Here is an 18,554-nt window from a genome sequence, read left to right as displayed (position 1 = left end):
TCTGTTTGGGTGGCGAAAGGTTATGCTGGGTAGAGATGGATAATAGTAATTATAAAAAAAGACAGCGTTCCTGTTTGTCCAACGAATTAAGTTGCCATTCATGACTTTCAGGTTTTTGCATGAATTCAGATTTACGTGCCTCTTTAAATACTCGGATTTAGCGTTTAAATGTGTAGGTCCAGTGGCCTTCACAGTGGAGTTGCCAAAAATCCGACAGCACTAGAACGCCACGGTAACATGCTTGGTAACCGGGGCGGATCTATGTTTGATAGAGCTGGGCGTGGGCACTACTCTCCTCATCCCCTCCGCTCTCTCTGGGAAGCACATTGTTCAACGCGGGCACATTATAAGACCCAGGACCAATGAATGCCTTGGTGCAGTTTAGCTACTTAAAATTACACAGTTTCTTACAGTGAATAGGACGCAAATACCTGAAGAAACGGGGAAAGAGACTCGGAATATTTTGTGGCTTTTTTCCGATTTCAGCGGAGAAGCAAAACAATTGAAAGATTTTCTTCTTCCTCTCCGGTAGAAACGCCGCTCCTGTCGCCAATAGACCTCTGCTTGTTGTAAGTATACTGTACACATCTTTGCTTACGAAAAATGTCGGTTTTTTCCCCTCACCGAGAAATATGTCCTCTCTTAAGTGCTTTCAGTGTTTTGGGCACCGCTGGAGATTGCGGTCCTTACAGAAAAACAGGTTAGCTAGCTATCATAACATTTTTTAATTCACGCCCGGCGAGCTTGAACATTATGCTGCTTAGAACTCAGCCTTCTTTCTACCCTGCCTACATAGGATGATTTTTCCTCCCAGCCCCTGACTGTTTTAAGCCAATTATATATTTTCTGGTAAGCGGTCTTCCTTGAGTTTGGGTGTTAAAACTTGGTTATAAAGGGATAACATGACCATCCAGGATTTCCCTCCCGCTTTACCTCACTTTGAAAGAGAAACCGAAGACATTTGCAAGTGCCATTGCAATAGATGCTAATGTACCTCCGTCTTTTGTATTGTATAAGGAAAAGACTGGAGCAGGCTGTGAGGTTGCTGGTCTCGATAGTGGCGTCAGAGACAACTAGGGTGACGCCCCGTCACAGTGAATAAAAGCTATCACTGCGGAAGTGAGATTCCATTACAAGGCATTCACAAAGATGATCATTTCAAGTCTCGTATCTGATCAAAAATGGCTAGTAGGTGAAAGAGATTTACAAAGACAGCACTAAACACTCAGCAAATGGCCATAGAAGCTCCTGGACAGTAAACAATTAAATGCATTCAGCATTCAAAGTAGTATCAAACATTTGAATGAGTGCCCTCTTAGGCAATACAACAGAAAGTGTTTCCCTCATGTGTTTTTCTTGGGGCTTTCTGGTATACGGTTTCTTTTTTAATCCGCCACATCGTCACATTCGCTGACCACAGCATCTTCTGTGAAAGTCATAATCATGCAAGTGAATGTGCATCGGTCTATATGACTACGAGAAGGAGGCTTTGCAGCGATTCCGTGTGAGTAAATATTGGTGTTGGTGTCTGTAGCGTTTTGGCAAGTCAGCTGGAAAACAGTTGGAGGTGGTCCAGTGATTGAGGTGTGAGGTCAATGTGTCTTCGTTTTTTCTTTGAAGCTTTTTTATGCAGCCAAGCAGTAAGTGTGACTCTAAAAACCAAGATTTTACGAATAACACCGCTCCCTGCTGGGTTTCAGTATTGATGTGTGTGTGTGGGGGGGATGTTGAATGGACATTAGGTGTTTTTATGTGACCCAGAAGATGCTTTCTTTGCTTTCACATTGTTTCATGAATTACAACAACTCATTGAGATTTACCCAGAGCCCACATTTAGAGTTTTGGGGGTGTTAGGTGTCTAATGATAACCCTTGCATCTCCTCCAACCGGCAGGCTTTTGTGTGGAGGTCAGCCACTCTTTTTATCTCTGCTGCTGCCTCCACTGTGTCACCCTGTCCTACAAACTAAAAGGATGACCCAGTAGGGAAAAGGTCACTAGAGGCTAGTGGCTTTCAGAACAGCAAAAAGGCCTCTTTAGATAGTGAAACATTTAGAAATTTGGAAAGAAATGGTTTATTAAAAGAACCAAATTCAGCTTTGTGTTAAATTCTAGAGAAAAGAGTAAATCCTGTTTTTTACCTATGTTGTAGTCAGTTTGACCCTCCTAGCAACTTCATAAAATCTGAACCAATGTCTTCACGTAATTGTGTTTCACTGGCCTGAGAGCAGAATAGCGCTTCATTCCTAAGCTGGTGGAATACACTTAGTGTTTTGGATGCTGTTTAGAAGAATGATGTCACTGTAAAGCAGAGGGAGGGTGGGGTGGTTATCGAGACTTTAGGATGGGTCTCGTTGTCTCCGTATTCGACCGTGACACCTCCCTTGAGAGGGTCTCCTTACCATCATAGCTCCATTAAAAATCTATTATCTCTGCAGTGGGCTTGTGGCTCTGCCAGTATGGATCCTTTAACCAATTAAGCACTTAAATGTAGACCAGAGTGCATGTTGAGGAAGACGGTCATCCATGTACCTAGCTCCTTGTGTCACGTGTGTTGAGAAGATGAAAAAGATGCAATGAAGTTTGGCTTGGAGGATTTTCATTATGTTTAGCATTTTTCACTTTCTTGCTAGACTCTTCTCTTCTGTGTTTGTCATGCCTTTGGCATATATAGAGAGCAGTCTTCTCCCTCCCTTGCCAATGAACCCTCTTGCTACCATCTGAATTGCTGCTCTTTGCTTGCACCCTCCGTAAGCTGTCATGTAAGATTATCCTTTTGGTCCAGGCGAGGCTCTAGGGTTTCAAAATGCACTGTTAATTTCAGACCGGCGGTGGTGCACTATAAATAACCCTAAACTCAAACATGCTAAATAGTGGCCCTTGATCATATTAGAGAGCTGCTCTACAAAGGTTTTGGGAACTTTGGAATGAGATAGGTGCGGCCTGTGTGACAGCTGTGGCAGATTCATTACTGTTTTTTGTTGAATGACTAACAAAAGTCACCCTGCTGTAGGACAATTACTTTGGTCACATGTACACCGTGTGTAAAAAGGACACAGACAATTGCCACATCATGAATGCAAGTTTTTACATGTGTGCAAATAAGGGCAGCAGAGTTTAACCATATGCTGAGAGCAACTCCACTCGGGATTGCAGAGGAGAAGATGGGGATATATTGTGTTTGATACAGCTATACCCAACATACCCATCTGTGTGTAGAGGAGAGAAGAGCTCAGACAAAACGCTCTTTTGCTTAGTCCCTGAGTGTGGATGAAATTGATGTAAGTACTAATGATTTTGACCTCCAGAGGCTGTGTCCTCGTCTTTCCTCTCTATCTACACAAAGACCCGCTCAGTATGAGCCCCTCCTGACAACAAGTGGCTGTAGAAACGCAGCACTGTCTGTGTCAGTGACTGATTTTGCTATTCATCTCCATATGTATATGTGGATTATTAATCAGCAGCTGACATGGCCTAGTTTGAGAGAAGACGGCTGTCTGCTTTCCCTCCTCTGAACTCCCAGTAGCGATGCATGGATGTGTTGAATTTGCATTTTTTTTTTAGGCTGTAAATATCACTGGCTTGGCAGGTGTACACTAGAGATCTGGTTATGTAGAAAAAATGCTGTAACCACATGTGTTAAATGTTGAAGAACTGTGTATGAGGCTGTATTCGATAATGTAGCTATCAATCTTTTTTTGTTTTTGTTTGGCCTACATTCTTCATACTAATCAGTTCAGCGCACAAGTTATCACTTCCATATTGATGAATATCGGGTAAAAAGGAGGCATTTCATGCATATTTCTGTGTGAATCTCTCATAGGCTTTGGCAACATTTCATCTTTTCGAAAAAATCTCAACCCAGAATGATTTAGCTTCTCTTATTTCAACAGTTTTAGTGCTGTGACCCCATCTAGCTCTTTCAGGCTTGAGTTTCCCTACTGGCTAACTGACCAGGTCGCTACTGCCACAAATAGAATCCAATTCTGTGAAAAACAGTGTTTTTATTGTTAATTGTGAGGCAGCGAGTGAAGATAAGATGCACAAGTGCTCACCAGTGAGGCTTGTGGCATCTGATCAATCTCTGATTAACTAGAGGTGGGAATCACCATACATCCCACGATACGATATTATTGCAATTTTTTAAAATATTTTGCGATATTCAGATTCTGTACATGAAGGTAAACTTTATCAATATTCATTTGATCTAATATCAAAGTCTCACACTCAGTCTTTCTCTCATTTCAGTTTTATTGTTGACAAACTGAACGGTTTGTATTACAGTCTAGTCCAACTTAACTGAACGCAACCATCTGGTACAATTATAGCTATTCTGAACTATGCAATTTATGAAAACTATGCAGCCCCTTCAGCAACTGAAGAATTTGAAAGTAAATTAAAACAAAATATAATTTTACATTAAATAAAAACGTTTTAAACTTAATTAAAATAAAACATGTCTTAAATTAAAATAAGTAAACTGTCACATTTGGACAGTGAAGGAATGTCAGGATTCTTGCTCAGAAAAAGGATCAACATGCTCTGAAGTCAGAGCACAAAAACCTTTTTTGTAACAAAATATCGATTTCTGCTGTCCCTGTATCGATACATTATTAGCAAACAAAATATCACGATACTACACAGTATCGATTTTTCCCCCACCCCTATGATTAACAATAATGTTTAGATATGACAAAACAGAGCGAATACGTGGAACAGCTGACCAACAGTATGGTTGAGTCTTCAGTTTTAGTCATCAAGTGTTTCATCCTGTATGATGGCATATTGGTCATCCCGTCTTTTAGTGAAGTGAAGTCATATCAAATCTTTGATCTAAATGACTTGTCTATAGTTGAACATTTTATCTTGTGTTCACACTAAACACAAAATAACTGCCGATGAGTCTATTATTGTTGATCCTTGCCCTGTCTGGAGTCTCAGCAGCCAAAGGTGTTCCAGCGTCAGCCTGCCCCACACAAGTCTCTGTTCGCCACACAGCTGCTGTTTATTTAGTTAGAGGGGGCTCTAAGGAGCTAGACTGGCTCTGCTACTCCACCAGAGTCTGTAGTCCAGCCAGGGCAGGCTGCACTGTGTACCAGGCTGATTTATTTACACTGAGGGAAAAGGAAGCTAAATGTTTAACCACAAGTTTGAGGGGTCAGTATAATTCCCTTCCTGTTGTGTTTCAGAATTATGGCAGCGAGGGTGTTTTGACAAGGAGGTCATTGTTGGTAATGGTGATGGTGCTCAGAGCTACCTGTTCCATTAAGGTGAAGCAGTGGCTTATGGGATGCAAGAGTGTGTGCGTTTGTGTGCTTGCGTATCTCCGTGATTGAATGAGAGCAGTTGAATGACTGTGTCCTCAACTTAGCAAGTCTGGTTGTCTCTCAATCATTAACATTATTGCAGTCTTGGTTAATCTTAGTTTGTCCTAACAGCACAGGCACATACAGCCTCAGACACAAATAACCCAAACAGGACTTTTCTTTCTGAGATGCATGCAGATTCTATTAATACAACACCACACCCAGTGACGAATATAGAACGTCTGTTATTTTTTTTCCTCTCCACAGCTAAATTTACCTTATATGTTTCATTTTCTTTTGAAATTCTGTGTCTTGTCCGGTTATTGAACTGACCACGGGCTGTGTTTATGACAGGCCACCTGTTACTTCTCTCTTTATACTGTTAGAGTTCAAGATTCACCCCAGCTATTGCTTGTACTTTCATTCCCTTGGGAGTCAAAGCACAAGAGAGAGGGCGTGAGTGTTTACTGCTCCGGTCAACTGAAGCCCTGATGTTTACGCTCTTAAGCGCGCAAGTAGTTTGTGTAGCAGCTATAACATAGAGTGCATTTTATATGAGGGATGACACACGGCTCCCTGCGGAAGGTAAAAGAGCATATGTGAACTGTGCTGCTCATGAAATCCTGACAGATTGATTATACACTGCAGCAGGTGGTGCAGGTTAATGATTTTCCTCTTCAGGACCATTCAGCAAAGTGAGACACTATTAATGAGCATGTGGAGATGTTTAACCCACATGTGCCCGTCTTTTATGCTAAATGAGACATAGTTTAAACTTTTGAGGAAGAGAGATTTAGGGTTACACTGGGTGCTAGGGTGGTGCAGATAAAAAAGTGTGACAGCATAATGCTACTCTGATGTCATTTATAAGTTAGTGTTAATAGTGTTTTGTTTAGGAGGACTTATAATATACGAGTTTTCACCTTGAATATTTATCAGTCATTTTGCATTAGTCACGGTTCAAAATGAGTCTTATTTGTCTCATGCTGGGGCGCTCAGTTTGCCACCCACTGTCTGAAACAAGCTGTTTTAGCTGCTCTCCCTTTAAGGTCACCCTCCCTTTTTTTGAACCAGCCCATATTATATATATACACTGTATATACACTTTAAATTCATTGTATAGTACAATTATGACAACTGAGGCTGTGCTGTTTGAAAGACAGATATTTGACTTAGCTTGTGGGTCTAAATTGTCAAACAGAAAGTGAAACTATGCTTCTATTAAAATACATGGCTTTCTATCATTTTTAACTGTTCTCAGTTACTTTCCTCTTAGGTCTTTAACCAGATATGACATCATTATTATTCCAATCACTTTAAGCATATTTGCACTGCACAAGACACTAAATAATGTGGATTGCACAACACTGGACATTATATTCCTCATTTCCAGTTAATACTTGTACAGCTGCTGTTATTGTGTATATGTATATTTATATTTCTTCATACATTCTTATATATTTCTATACTGTGTATTGTGTATTTTGTTGTACAGTTATTTTATTTTCAACTTTAATTTATATATTTTATTTTATTCTTTCCCAGTTAAATTTACCCTTCATTCTAATTTGTGTTGTACAGTTATCTCATTTTTAACTTAATTTTTATATTTTATTTTTATTTTATTCCTTCCTAGTTAAATTTACCCTTTTTAATTTTCGTATTTATTTCCTATCTTATTCATAGCCTTTTCTTTTTTTCTTTAGGTCACGAGCAGTTGTCTAAGCATTTCACTGCATATCGTACTGTGTATGACTGTGTATGTGACAAATAAAATTTGAATTTGAATTTGAAAATTATTAGTACAATGTCAAACTGTAACCATAGTAGAGTCCTGTAGTTACAATGGGCCTCCAGCACACTTGTTGTTAGTCATAGATTTGTAGCCGATTTAATGTTATAAAACCAGCACAACAAGTTCATATCAGTCAGTAATAAATCGAACTCATCATGTCTTCTACTCAGAAGCTATTTGGTCATTTTTAGGTTGCATATTTGGTGAGTTTGTGGTCAGCTGTCCATACAATGAGTCTCACTTTGCCACAGAACATAACAGAAAAACCATATGACTGCTTTCTCTTTAACATTGGAATTTTACTGGCCAGCAACGCTGTGGTGGGGGAAGATGATCTGTGGGTACGTGTCTTTGTACTGGCTTGTGTCTGTGCATGAATATTTGCGGCTTCACCTAGTTTGGTGGTAAAATGAGCAAAATTGTAATATACGCAAATTTGCCCAAATTTTTCAGCATACAAAAATCTATTACACTGGAAAAATATCTCATTAATATTTGAATAACTTGGTTTTTCTCCCAGTTTTAATCATTTCTCCTAAATTTATGTAGGTTTGATTGTGCCCGTTTCAGGTAACAGAAAATTGATATCGCGCATGTTTCCTCGCGAGACTTGCGTATTTCTTTAATAACATGGCTTGATTTATGGCTAACTTGACCATGTTACATCGACCGGACCTATTAAGTGGGTTTGGTGGAGCGCAGGGGGCAACTGCAGGCACACCTGGGGGTCGTAAAATCGTAACCCTCCTGGATGGATCGCTGTAGAGTGAATCAACAAGAAATCCTTCATAACAACAGTCGTAGATAGTGATTTACCTCATCGTTAAAATGAAACAGTGGACGAGTTTTAAATATGTTTTTAGAATTATTTTATTAAGAATGTTCTAGTATTGACTCAATTTGATCTTTATTAATATGTATTTATTTATTTTTGGATCACTGTCCCTGTATGTAGACCTCAGTAATCTAAACCCTGAGTGATATGGATCTATCTGCCAGTGTGATGCCCCTCCTTTTTCTCTCTTACTCCCTCTCATGCACACTTTTTGCTGCTAACACTGAGCGGGAGAGGACTGGAACATTGAGTACCTTCAGCACATTTTTCACATTCCCCTTTGAGGGTCTCAACTACAGCCCCCACTGCATGCACACACTTCAGCATACACAACCACTCGTGTTTCTCACCAGTGGGCATTAATGGTATTGTCATATGTTTTGTCTGTGCCACCAATTGTGGACTCGTCAATCTTGACACGTGCTTGTCAAAACTGTGTGTCATGTTTATTTCGGTCATCGTACTAACCTGCACCTTTTCCTCTCTCCAGCAGCGGCGGTTGTGTGTGAGTGTGTGGTTGAGCTGCAGCTGCGAACATGACGGAGTATAAGCTGGTGGTGGTGGGAGCTGGAGGCGTGGGCAAGAGTGCACTTACCATACAGCTGATCCAGAACCACTTTGTGGATGAATATGACCCCACAATAGAGGTATGACGTGCTTCTACGTGTTAGTTATCTTTAGATGAAGTATTTCCCCCTGAACGGTTGTGTGCTTCTGCGACATTCTTTAAAATGGTTCATGTGCAGTCTTTGCATAATTAGATGTTTTATATAAATGTCCAACCCCACAGTCTAAACCAAGTTACTTTAATTAATTAACTTCTGTGGCAATCCTCCAAATGACAAGGCTTGAAAGAAATCCATAATTTCAGAAAAGAGAAAAGCACTTTCTCCACCTTTAACTCAATATTTTCCTGAGGAAAAAGACACTGGAATATATTGCAGAGCGAAGAGGAAGGCCAGTGAGAATGTCTTGTCCTGTCTTTTCTCCCCTTTTTCTCCCTCTCTATCCCTCTCTTTCTCACCACGCCTGCCTCTGGCCAGACAATGTCCTTTTTGTGTATTTGCATTCCTGGCCCCTATGCTCTAACAAACAAAGGGACTGCACTCCCATGTTTTTGTGACTGCATGTTGGAAGGCTAAACATTGGCTCTGATACCCTGGTCCTCTGATCTCTTGATTTTCATTTGACCTGAAAGTGAGGAGGGAATTTAACAAAGTAACCTAAGTTGATTAGAGTCAGTCACTGACATAGTGTCCCTGTAGTATACTTCTTTGCCCTGAGTGACCCAGGGTAAGAATCTGCAACGGACCACCGGTTACATTACGGTGAACTATCAGTTTTGTGTGATGTCTTTAGCACTTCGCTAAAAGTGCAAGTTTGTCTTTTTCTGCAGGACTCATACAGGAAGCAGGTTGTGATCGACGGGGAGACCTGCCTGTTGGACATCCTGGACACTGCAGGTCAAGAGGAGTACAGCGCCATGAGGGATCAGTACATGAGGACGGGAGAGGGCTTCCTTTGCGTCTTCGCCATCAACAATACCAAGTCTTTTGAGGACATTCACCAGTATAGGTGTGTCTAAGAGTAATGCAAAGAAAGAGAACTGGAAAATGTGCACCTCTGTATTTCTTGGCCAGACCGTAGGCCTGTTGGGGTGGAGCTCCGGTGCTAAATCATGTCTGTTAGCATCTCTGGATGTGCATATGCAGTGTGTGTTACAGGGACTCCCGTGGGGTCTGCAGGAAAAGGGCTTTATATACGTGTGTGCCAGCTCTCTGCAGTAGTTGATGATGTCATGCTGTAGCGTTTAACACGGCTAAAGAAAGCTTAGCTCCCAACTGGAGGCTTACAGCACGATGCCAATGAAATCGATCCTGACTCAATTAGAGAAGCAGGGAGAGGTAGCGCTCCCAAGGACAGGGAAGGAGAAAGGGAGGGTGGGGGTGAGAGTTTCAGCTGGAAGTGACAGTGTTTTCTCTCTTTGCCACATTTGGTCTTTCTCATCACATTAGGCACCCACTTGCTGGTCTTGCATGAGGCTACACTTTAAGTCACAGGTTTCCAGAGTGTGTAAATGTACATTTGTTTGGCCTGTTGCCATTGCAACTCAGCTGTTTTGGACTCTGCTTTAACATAACTGCTCTTAAACCATACAGGTATGCAGTGCACTTTGGCTCAGTGCCCAGTTAAATGTTTTGAGTTATCTAAACATCTGCTGCCTGTATTTACAGGTAACAATTGTTTGTGACAAGAAATACAATACAATACAACTTTATTTGTATGGCACATTTAACAGACTAGTGGTACACCAAAGTGCTTTACAATAAAAACAGGAAAATTAAGACAATAAATAAAAGACTATTAACAAAGCACCACATATGTCATCAGGTTAAGGGCACTAATTATACAACAATAAAAGGGAATATAAGAACAAAGTTACTAAGAACAGATATAGCTAAAAGATAAAGTACATAAATAAGAAATTGAACCAAATATAAAACAGGGATGCTAACTAGATGGAAAAGCTATGTTGAATAAATGAGTTTTTAAATGGGATTTAAAAGATAAAACGGAGTCTGACGCACGGATAGCGATAGGAAGGTTGTTCCACAGATTCGGTGCAACCAGGGCAAAAGCACGGTCACCCCTAGATTTAAGTCTAGATCTGGGCTGAGCCAGGAGTAATTGGGCTGAAGACCTGAGGGCATATAGACTAAGAAGATCTGCAAGATAACGAGGGGCTAAATTATATATAATTTTAAAGGTGAGCAACAATATTTTAAATTCGATGCGATGCCCACAAAGTAAAACCCACAAAAACTTTCCCCCCACTATCAGTGCTGACTAGCGCTACATGGCAGAGCAGTGTTCATCCATGTACAAAAACACCAAATAAAGACCAATCCACAACTCTTTAAAGCTAAACTTTAAGCACTCGCCTTAATACCAGGTATACAGGTATCTGTGGTTTAATAGGGTAACTTGTTTGCTTTGACATCAAAACTCAGAGCAAGTGTGGACATAATTACCATTGGCAGTACTGACTGCAGATGGGTTTGGCTGACTGTACTGCAGGCTATACTGGGGCTGATTGAGAAGAAAGGCTGGGCTGATGGAGGGATCTGACCCTCTCCTCTCACTCAGTCCCCCCTGGCTGCATGGCATTTGGCACTTGCTGCTGTAGTGATGAGGTAATGCTGTTTGCCGCCTGCCTGTTGTCCACCCACCCTCCCTCCTTCAGCAGTGCAGCACAGCCCAGCACCGGTAGGCACTAGCTCTTCCTCTGGGTCCTAAAGTTCCCCGGGTGGTTGGTTCTCCAGGGGTGGAGCAGTTGATGATGCTGGGAGGATCTCAGCCAACAGACATGTAACTGTGGCTAAATAAAGTGCTTGGATGTATCAAGGAACAAAAATAATAATAAGGAAATGAAATAAATAAACTAAATTTTCTTGTTTTGCAACGCAGAGAACAGATTAAACGTGTTAAGGATTCCGATGATGTTCCCATGGTCCTTGTGGGAAACAAATGTGACCTCCCTGCACGCACGGTGGACACGAGGCAAGCCCATGAGCTCGCTCGCTCCTATGGCATCCCCTACATTGAGACCTCTGCCAAAACACGGCAGGTAAGCAGTTTACGTAAAGTAAAGAGCAACATAAAGTTTTTCCGCAGAGGACTACTTTTCTCGTGTCCTGCCTCTTTTATTGGTGTTTGAATCTTTAAAATTCCTCATATGCTAATTTTGCTGCATCATTATGTTATCTGCAGGTTATGTCAGTGTTCTTATTTAGGCTGTGTAATTTCACATTTTGCAAAAATATTCATGCGCATCTTACAGCAGACCATGCGCTATGATGTGATTTGTGTTGCTGGGAACATTTTATTATGCTGCAGGCAGTGACTCATAGCCAGGTTACCTTGGCTTGAGAACAGAGCTACAGTATTTGAAAGGGCTCATAAGGACCAGTTGCCTCACAGCTCCCACTGTCTGTGACTCACTGTGACACATTATGTAGGTACATACATACTCGCATTCATCGCTACACCTGCAGAATATCTGTCACTCAGAAGTAAAGTAATGCAGTCTTTTAGTCATTATGATTTCTTGACAATGTATTTAATAATTCTCAGTGCTCGCAATGATTAAGGTTGTCATGGTAATGTTGCCAATTGGTGAGAACACCTAAAAGCTTTGCTGTCAGTCAGAAGACGTGCATTTAATATACTTGACTTGAAAGGGAGCGTTTTAAGTGCCTGGATTTTTCTGTAACATTTTTGTGTGTTTGACGTGTGTTTACAGGGAGTAGAGGACGCCTTCTACACACTGGTTAGAGAGATCAGGCAGCATAAGTTGAGGAAGTTGAACCCACCCGATGAGAGTGGTCAAGACTGTATGAGCTGTCGCTGTGTGGTGTCGTGATGCAGGTGAGAAATTATATACACAGTAATGGTCACCAAATCAGTTTGCAAAGCTAAGTTGTGAATGCATGGAATGATGGAATTCACTGGCTTTGGGGAGGGTTTACCTTTAAAGGGACATATCATTACAAGTTAATACAAAGTTGTTCACCTTTATCCTGTTAGGGTGGGAGCTGGCCTCTTCCAGGCTGACAAAGCCCCCAACCATAGAGTACAAGCAGCCACTGATTGATGAGTATGAAAATGATGTTATATGCTATTGTAACTAGAGCAGGGCGATATGACCAAAAATATTTATCAAGATATACATTTGAAAATTTGCGATAACGATATAACTGACGATATAATTGACACTAGACAAAATACTTTACAACTCCACAACTTTATTAGTGCAAAAAAAAAAAATCAATGTATTTTCACTTAAACAAGCAGCTGTTTTATGTGAATTAAAGTTATATAAAAATGTAACAGTGCAAATGCAAATTCCTCGCTGACAGTTTAACCAAAAGGCATTTCCAGTGGAAATTGGCCGACATATCCTCAGCATAACCATGTTTAATATCCACAAAACTTAAAAAGAGGTTATACACACACAATACGGTAAGGCGCCTGCCTATGATAGCCGTAATGCTCCGACAATCCATCAAGCGGTGCGGGTTCGTAGCTTAGCAAAGTCGCACTAAAACATTTGACAGATTTTCTAGCGCCGTGTACATAAAATCGTTTCGAGGTCAGTAAACACAACCAGAACTCATACATAAGAAACACGGGATTATAAGGGGCACTGTCGATTTTCAGAAAAATCAAAGGATTGATTTTAAGTGTGCCGTATTTTCCAAAAAACACGGTAATAACGACGGCCCGCTAGCATGCTCTACCAAAAATAGTGCTTTGTTGTGTATCTGACGGACGAAAGCTAAACCAGTTCAACACCACTGAAGTCGCAGCATTTTTACAAACCAGTTCTGGTTCATCAGTTTCATTCAACGATCCACTTTCGCTCTTCTCATTCTGCGTCGCCGCCATGTGCGTATGTAAACATAGGTACTGCGCATGCGCGTTTTACCCATATTCTATCGCGATATTTCATTTTTCTATCGTTGCCCAAAATTAGCCCTAATTGTAACTGAACATGTAAGGAAGATTTTGGACTGATATGTTAGGTAGCACCAGAGTCACACATAAACTTTGGAAATATTTTCTCAGAGCTCCAGAGCCTGAGCAATCAAAGCACATGGTAGCCCAAAGCTCTATTGCAGGGTTATCAAAAATACAGCCCAGGGGCCAGAACTGTTCTTTTACAATAAAAAAGGCAATGAGCTACTTTTTCTGTAATTTAATACATTTATTACTTATAATTTAGTCCCAAAGAGTCGTGCTGACAGATTTCTTCCATTTACTATAGTATTATTTCTTTATCATGCAGAGAAACTGAGACATAGTACTTTTTTTCTTGCAATGGCAGAAAGGGGTGCTTCACTGGTCTGGCCCACTTAAGGTCAAACATGGAAAATGAGTTTGATATCTCTGTTCTGTTGGTTTCACCATTCATTTGTTGACCACCTGTAACTCTGTGTAGATGATGCTCATTGTAAAAAATAATAATAATAATAATTTAAAAAAGCACTTTTGAAACAATCTGGGTTTCAAAACTTTAATTATATCTTGTGTCATTTTCTTTGCCCAGCTCACTGCTACATGTTGAGAAACGCTACGGCACAAAGTGGCAGCATGGACTTAAGGACTGGAAGATGAAACAACCCAACGATGAAAACAAAAACTTTTCCAACAAAAGGATGATTGAAACAAAAGCCCTGACAGAAACCATCAGGGCTGACTGAACTATAGACTTGTATGGAAAGGGGAATATTGGACTGTTGCCTAAGTGGCTAGCGGAACTCGCCTGGTCCAGCCCCATCTTTTTTGTTGGTCCACATCGACCTGTGAGCAACACCACTAATGACTCTTTGTCAGCTGCAATGTGGCGTCGCTGGGTAGCTCCACAACTTTCCTGCTAACTTATTGTTTTCAGTCTCAACACTGGTAATTGGGGGGGCGGGTATCTCACCTCCGCCCTCCTTAAAAGCCTGATTCCACTCCCCATCCCCCACCTAGCTGCTGGAAGGAATGAGTGACTTCAGTGGAAAGAACTGGAATTGACTTTTAGTTAACCCAACACCTCTCATGCTAACCCATCCCATTCCCGCTTCACCCTACCTGCCTTTGGTTTCTTTTGAATGGCAATGAAATCCCTGCGCTCTAACTGGATACAGGGGGTGGATGCTGACATGGGAAAGATGTATTTTTTGTTGTTTATCAATTAGCCTACCTGTAAAATAACAAAAAAAAAATCTTTGATTTTTGTATTTGATATGAAACATTTATTTTTGATTGGCAGTTTTGAAAGTGCTTATTTCAGCTGGCACCTGGTTTGACATTTTTTTGACCTGCCTGAGGTAGTTGAAGATCCTTTTGGACTAGATCTCTTGAATGGAGAATTTCTAGATAGATGGCTTACCGCTGCCTTCTCTCTTTACAGATGTTTCATTGCGAGTCGTCTTGTGGAATAATAATAGTAATGGTTAGTGTACGTAGATTCTGGTGCAATAGAATAATTTACTTTCCAAATTACAAAGTATTGGGAATATACCCTCTGTCATGACTACTTATTTTTCTGCTTTACTTTTTGTTTAAGAAGGAGAGGTACCGTGCATGAAAATGTAGTTGTTGTTATCTTTGCAGTTGCAAAAGCACGATAGGTTGCCTGTAGAATGGGATAAATACCTTAAAGTTGGCAGCGAGTCGATTTAAAAAAACAAAAAAAAACAAAACAGCAATGCAAAAAGTCTCTGCATTTCATTTTAGTAGCTGTATGGTGTACAACAGCTATTTATAGATTGCAAGAATCACTCCTTGTGGACGATAAGGCTCAGGAATTGGTGTCCCGGAGGATATCTATCAGTCCAGGAAACCAGGGTTAATGGATGTCATAAGTTAGTTTTTGCAAAGTGTAATGCACAAGTCCTGCCTCAGAGTAAAACTTCAGTTTTTCCACACACCAGACTATCCTCACACTGCTCTGCTTTATCTGCCACTTTCAGCTTTTCAAAGGAACAATATCAAGTCAGGTGCTAGTCATGTCAGAACCATATTTACTGTATATGTGGGACTATTGTGTGTAACAGGTGTAAGGAGCGGGATATGGGAGTGCATTGTTTTGTGTTTCTTATTACAGACAGGCTTGTGCGCTCCGTAACCGGATTAATTTGCTGCCTGAATAAAAAGACTGATGTGTGTTTACTTTGCCTTTTCTGTTAGCTAGGTCGTACCTCATGTGTGCAGCGAGATGGTCATCTGTTCAGTTTGCTGAATTGTTTGTTTGTTTGTTTTAACTATGTGTGCAAAAAAAAAAAAAAAAAAGACACGAGTGTGTTGACTTTCGACATGCGCTGTACAGAATTTGAAAGACAGGTCCCTAAAAACACTACACAGACGGCCTTTTCTGTAGTAATGAACTTTAGAGAGAACCCAGCATAAGCCAATTTGTCATAATCAAATATTCATGACATTTCAGTTCTATCACATTGGAACATGTGATAGTGATTTGACTAAATTGTTGCATTTAGCACAGATTATATCTAGATTATAGTAGTTCACTGAATTGGGCATGTGTCGAAATGTACCGAGTCCTAAACACTACAAGCCTGTTGCTTCGAATCCAAAGCTCTGATGTAACAGATGACAAACTTTATCTGGCCATTGTCCTTCTTTTAAAGGAAACAGTGTTTTTTATTTTTTGACCTAATTGATATTGTACATGCAAATGAACTCTCTTTCACTCCCACCATTGCTTACAGAAATATGACCAGTCTAATTACTGTCTGGATGATGGTGGTCAGGTTTTGTGTTCTTTTCTCTGCTTGGAGGAAGGATATGAACTGTGAATGTGTTTGACTCTCTTGATACTGTTTGAAAGAAGCCTCGATTTTGCAATTTATATTGCTTACATTATTTGAGGGATAATCGTAGGGGCCCTACTTTTGGCTGTGTTGTACCCAGCTTTTATTTTTCATCCACTGTACTCAGACATTTCAATGGGAAAGGAGCGTGGAGTTTGTAGTATGTAATTACAGTCCTTGTGGTATCCTTGTTAATCTTTAAACAGTACATCCGTGATATAATAATACCATAGAATTTCACAAATCTATGCATTCAGATTACCATTGCATTAGAAAAAGCATCATGTTGTCGCAATACTCAGCCGGTGAACCACCAGTATACATGTCTGAAAACCTGGCGAGCATGACAAAGACTTTCAGGACCATTGGGGGTTTTGCACAAGGATTCGGTGGGCTCAAGGGCTTGTTTGTCCCCTTGCAGACTGTGGAATGGGCGCGTGGATGGATTTTGTGAAAAAATGTCAACTGTTTAGCTATTTAAGATGTATTTACTCTTTGAAAATGTGGCAAATGTATTGCAGGACAGGAATAAAGATGTCAAGATCAAACTGCTTCGGTCCACTCGCCACCAAACTTTTGTTCTTAAGTTTGTGATTTGCTTCCCCCTGCAGGCTACTATGTGTATTCTGCCGCGAAGTTGAAGGACTGGGACGGCTTTGGTTTAAGGTTGCTTTTTAAAAGACAAAAGCAACTATTGCTTTTGTCTTATAATAAAAGCTGATGACATAGATATTCTTGATAAATGTTTTATATTTAACTGCTTATAAGGAAGAGTCCCAGTGTACAACAGCAGTGAGAAAATACAGCTCTGATAAGAGGTTCAAAGGGCAATCATAAACCATGTGTTTACACATGATTCTACCATATAACACAAATTTAATATTGCACAACTGAACATTAATGTGTAGTTTTTAAAACCCTTCAGGATGGTTTGAAGTTAAAATATTACATTTAAGTTATAGTGATAACAAGCGATAGGGCCCTACATTCATTAATGAAAACTGGGCGGTGACCACATAGTGAACAAGGGAGCCTTGGCTTAAAATAAAAAATTTGATTGATGTGGGATTCACACTTCTTAGTTATTTGGCTTACTGTCATGAACTGGCTGTGTGGAGGCAGATGAGGACCCAAACGCAAAACTCACGGAGACAGGAACTGAACTCAAAATCACTGCTTTATTGCAGGCCTTACAAAGAAACAGAACTAAACTGGGAATGCTAACAGAAGACCGAGGGAACACAGAAAGGCACACAGGTTCGGGGAGGAGACATTGACGACGCGACCCTGAACTGAGGGAGACATGCACATAAATACACAGAGGGTTAACGAGGGAAGTGGGAACCCACGGGGAACACAGCTGACACAGATAAACATAACGAGACAGGGCAGGAGTGAACACAACATTACACATACTGACGAGAGACTGTCAAAGTAAAACAGGAAGTACACAGAGGTTCAGACAGGAGGAGAGAGAGCACAGACATAACGGGCTGGGGAAAACATTGAATGAAACACAAGGAGGGGAAACGAGGGCTCACAGGGCTGTATCCCAATTTAGGGTCTGCAGCCTTAAAGTACGCAGCCTCAACGATCCTCAAGGGCCGCGTATTTAAAGACCGCTAAGGCCGGAAGTGCGAGGCTCGTGAAATGGGACGGTCTAGCCTCCGTTGCGCTGCCCAGGTTGCCTAGCAACCATGATACTACCAGCTGGAAACGTTTCATACAGCTTTGTTTGACAGAAATGAAGGAGAAAATCTTTTGTTCATTTGTTTGTTTGTTTCTACATGAGCTTTGATCATTCTCTGTAAGATTAAGCTCAGCTATTGAACGGCGTATATTTTGAAGTAAAGGCTTTAAAACCAAGTTTGTACAAACGTCACTAATGTCACATAACTTTGCCGACATGTGGCCAACAGTAATGTTTTAATGTTTTTCGTTATTAAACATTTGCACATAGATAAGTGACATAATATTCAGTACTTACTTAAAGTTTACTCTTCGGCTGCCCTTCATCCGCCGTTTTTTTCGGCAAAATTATCCACACCCACCACCGCGCTATGCATTCTGGGATATGTTGGGCCACGAAGTCTACACCGCCAAGTCCTTAAAATTCAGGGAAATTAAGGACGCATTTGAGGGCTGCATTTCGAGCAGCCTTTGAATTGGGACAGCCTTCGTCGTGTCGCGGTGACGTAATCGGCCTTAAAATGCGGCCTTTAAGGCTGCAGACCCTGAA

General features: G+C 40.8%; 1 protein-coding gene across 3 annotated transcripts; it reads left to right on the top strand.

The window, feature by feature from the left end:
* Positions 1 to 291: 291 nt before the first annotated feature.
* On the top strand, positions 292 to 16,876 carry hrasb (HRas proto-oncogene, GTPase b). Of its 3 annotated transcripts, none has more exons than XM_006789574.3 (6): positions 292 to 569; positions 8,428 to 8,581; positions 9,331 to 9,509; positions 11,403 to 11,562; positions 12,238 to 12,362; positions 14,044 to 16,876. In XM_006789574.3, exons 2-5 carry the CDS (start codon positions 8,471 to 8,473, stop codon positions 12,355 to 12,357), a joined length of 570 nt encoding a protein of 189 aa, XP_006789637.1. In that variant the 5' UTR covers positions 292 to 569; positions 8,428 to 8,470; the 3' UTR covers positions 12,358 to 12,362; positions 14,044 to 16,876. The 3 variants fall into 3 exon arrangements, with proteins under 3 accessions (XP_006789637.1, XP_006789635.1, XP_006789636.1); XM_006789572.3 differs by having other exon boundaries at positions 8,425 to 8,581; XM_006789573.3 differs by lacking the exon at positions 292 to 569 and adding an exon at positions 8,163 to 8,299 and having other exon boundaries at positions 8,425 to 8,581.
* The last annotated feature ends 1,678 nt before the right edge of the window (positions 16,877 to 18,554 follow it).

Source organism: Neolamprologus brichardi, chromosome 7 (genome assembly GCF_056152115.1).
Source record: "Neolamprologus brichardi isolate AB-2024 chromosome 7, ASM5615211v1, whole genome shotgun sequence".
Taxonomy (NCBI): Eukaryota; Metazoa; Chordata; class Actinopteri; order Cichliformes; family Cichlidae; genus Neolamprologus; species Neolamprologus brichardi.
Note: the sequence above shows the minus strand (reverse complement) of the source record. Positions and strands in the feature narration are given on the sequence as shown.